General features: G+C 39.6%; 1 protein-coding gene across 1 annotated transcript; it reads left to right on the forward strand.

The window, feature by feature from the left end:
• Positions 1–211: 211 nt before the first annotated feature.
• On the forward strand, positions 212–975 carry INH3 (inhibitor-3). Its single transcript, XM_089164608.1, has one exon. The coding sequence runs from the start codon at positions 374–376 to the stop codon at positions 752–754; it is 381 nt and encodes a 126-aa protein (XP_089020734.1). The 5' UTR covers positions 212–373; the 3' UTR covers positions 755–975.
• The last annotated feature ends 1,772 nt before the right edge of the window (positions 976–2,747 follow it).

Consider the following 2,747-nt stretch of genomic DNA (forward strand, 5'->3'; position numbering starts at 1 on the left):
TCACTCCCCCTCTATTTCAGCAAACAAACGCAGCTAGCTAAGTTTTTTTTTTTTTGGTCAAAGCTAGCTAAGTTTTGGGTTTAACCTACACGTAATAGATATACTATACTTAAGAGTCCCAACATAAGGTGTTTGTTTATATTACACGTAAAAAAACTCAATAAATTATCCTTCAAACCTCCACGACGGAACACCAAGCTTGCATGTCCTCTCGTCGTTTCGTCTCTTTCTTTCTTTCTCGTTTTTGTCTTCTCGGATTTTACTCCTATCTACCCCGCGGTTCATAATCTGATAAGAGTTTGTAGAAAGTAGAAACCCTAACACGATTGTTTAATCGGTGAAATTTGATCTATCGAAGCGAAGCCAGAAGGGCATGGCTAGACCTTTGAAATACAATTGGTTCTTTGATTCTTCCAGCGTTACTGCAACCCATACCATTACCCTAGAAGAACCATCTACTTTAGATTCATCTCAGCGACCGCAACAGAAATTCCTAGTTCTTCGCCTCTCCCGGGGACAGGCGACGAAGAAGAATAAGAAAGTGACATGGAAGGAAGGTACCGTTGATAATGAATTCCTCAATAAGAAAAGCTCCAAAAAGTGTTGCATCTTCCACAAGGAAAAACCTTTCGACGAAGAAGATAGTGACGACGACAACAACAATGACCGATTGAAAGTGGCTGATGGTGCACACCATGCCAATGAATGCGGAGGTTGTTGTTCTCACGATGACGACGCCAGCACAAGCGGCTAGCATTGATGCGTCACGTTATCGTCGTGCGGCATCAGTAAGCTTAGCAATTTGTTCTCTTATTAGTCATGTTTCTGTTTCTAAAGAAATATTTTCTAAAGACATTTTCTGTATTGAGTTAGGTTCAGGGGATGAATTGTCCAATATATGTGTGGCTTGCAATGTCTTTGATGTGAAAAGTAAAAGCAGAAAATAAACACTCTTACATATCAATTTTGTGGATTTTCCCTGAAAGTAACTATGTTTTTCTCCAGTTTTGTTTGTGGACAACGGAGATAAAACATGGGTTTCAGATTCTTTTTCTCTGCCAATAAATGGGTAAATTTTGCAGTCGCTCCATGCGAATTGCGAAGCTTTTTTTTTTCTTCCCGTAAACCTAGAATGTGTTTGTGAGAAAAGGAATCTGGCAGTTCTGGCACTGAGTCAAGGAAAAATCAGAAAATGACGGATGCAAGAGTTGGTGGGTTAGTTTTAAGAAAGAAATTTGTGAGGGGGGGGGGGGCGCTCAGGGGGTTCATTTCTGATTACATGTGGGGAGAAAGCTGTGAATGCTTATCATACTTAATGCAACAAAGGATGAGGCTGCCCTCTTTGAAGGAAGAACTGTTGTCGAGGGAAGCCATGATTTCGAAATGAGCTATAGAAGAGGGGTAATAGTTGAAGAGAGTGATTCCTTTTCATTGTGTTGTTTGGTGTTGAGGGGTGGGGTGGGTGGGACTTCATCAATATCTGTGTTGACCCTCGACTAGCTTTCTCTGATGTAAAGACATTGAGAATCCTTGTTTAGATAAAAAAGGCTAGGACAGTATAAATCAAGTAGTTTTCCAAGGTGGCCAAAGCCCCATTTCCGTGATTTCTGTTCATAGCCGAATTGCCCTAGCATCCTTGGACCAAATTGCAACTTCACCATAAAATCTGCTTATTGTGGTTTCTAGAAGAATTCTAACCTAAAGACTTGGAGGGATATGTAGTTACTTTGTACAATACCAAAGTTGACAACACTTTCGTTTTGAAAGCTATTCATGAGGCTTTGGTTGTCAGGGAGGGCCATTGTGTCTTTTGGCACTTAGATAGTTAGATGGTGAAGATACAGTAATGTGAAGTTTGTCGTGTACTGCTACTAAGCAAAGCTTGTTTCTTGTTGAATCTCTTCCGTTGGAAGGGAAAACCAGAATTCAATCTATTAAGGGATGGTCCTATATGGGTACTTGGAGGGTACTGTTCTGAAGCTTAGCTATGATTGCATTAGCACGTAGTGTGGCATTTTTGGGTTGGATACCTCACCCAATACCTGGATTAAGACTGGTGTGCGTCAGGTGCTTAAGTGGTGAGATTCTTCACAGGATACATGAAGAATGACCATGATTAAGCATTATTGGTGAATCATCCTAGTAAATGGTGATTAAGCATTCTTCACAAAATACATGAAGATTAACCCATAATGACCCAAATTATTTATCCTTCTTTCCTACCATCCTCAGGAACAATTTTAGTCATCCAATATAATCCCATAGGGATTTGTTAAAACCCCAAGCTTTACCTACCAATTTCCCACAAATCCTCTCCCATTTTTCTACTCTTCTTCCTCAGTGACGTTTAATGTTTTATGGGATTTCTGTTAGTGTTGGCATGTTAAGCCAATTATGAATCGACCCATTGGCAATCCTCACAAGTAACCTCATTATCTGCTATGGGTTTTCTTCAAAGGCTTGTGCTGATAAATAGTTTCATTGTTTTCTTCGTAATGGCAATAATAGAGAAGAATGCTTTGATTCCCTCTATAGCCAGCTTAGTTTGAAAAAGAAGCAGCAGGACTCTTGCTATTGTATATTCCGTACTTTTAACTGCAAAAAATATGCTTAACAACTATCTCAATGTTTAAATGTCCACTTAGCTCTGTTTATCTCACAGTTGATCAACTTAGATTAGTATCAATCTCCAACCATGGAGAATTGTCTTACTCTAGTACTCTCTATCTTCTTTTTCTGATGATCCC

Source organism: Hakea prostrata, chromosome 8 (genome assembly GCF_041222555.1).
Source record: "Hakea prostrata isolate BN-2017 chromosome 8, UWA_Hpros_2, whole genome shotgun sequence".
In the NCBI taxonomy this organism is placed as follows: domain Eukaryota; kingdom Viridiplantae; phylum Streptophyta; class Magnoliopsida; order Proteales; family Proteaceae; genus Hakea; species Hakea prostrata.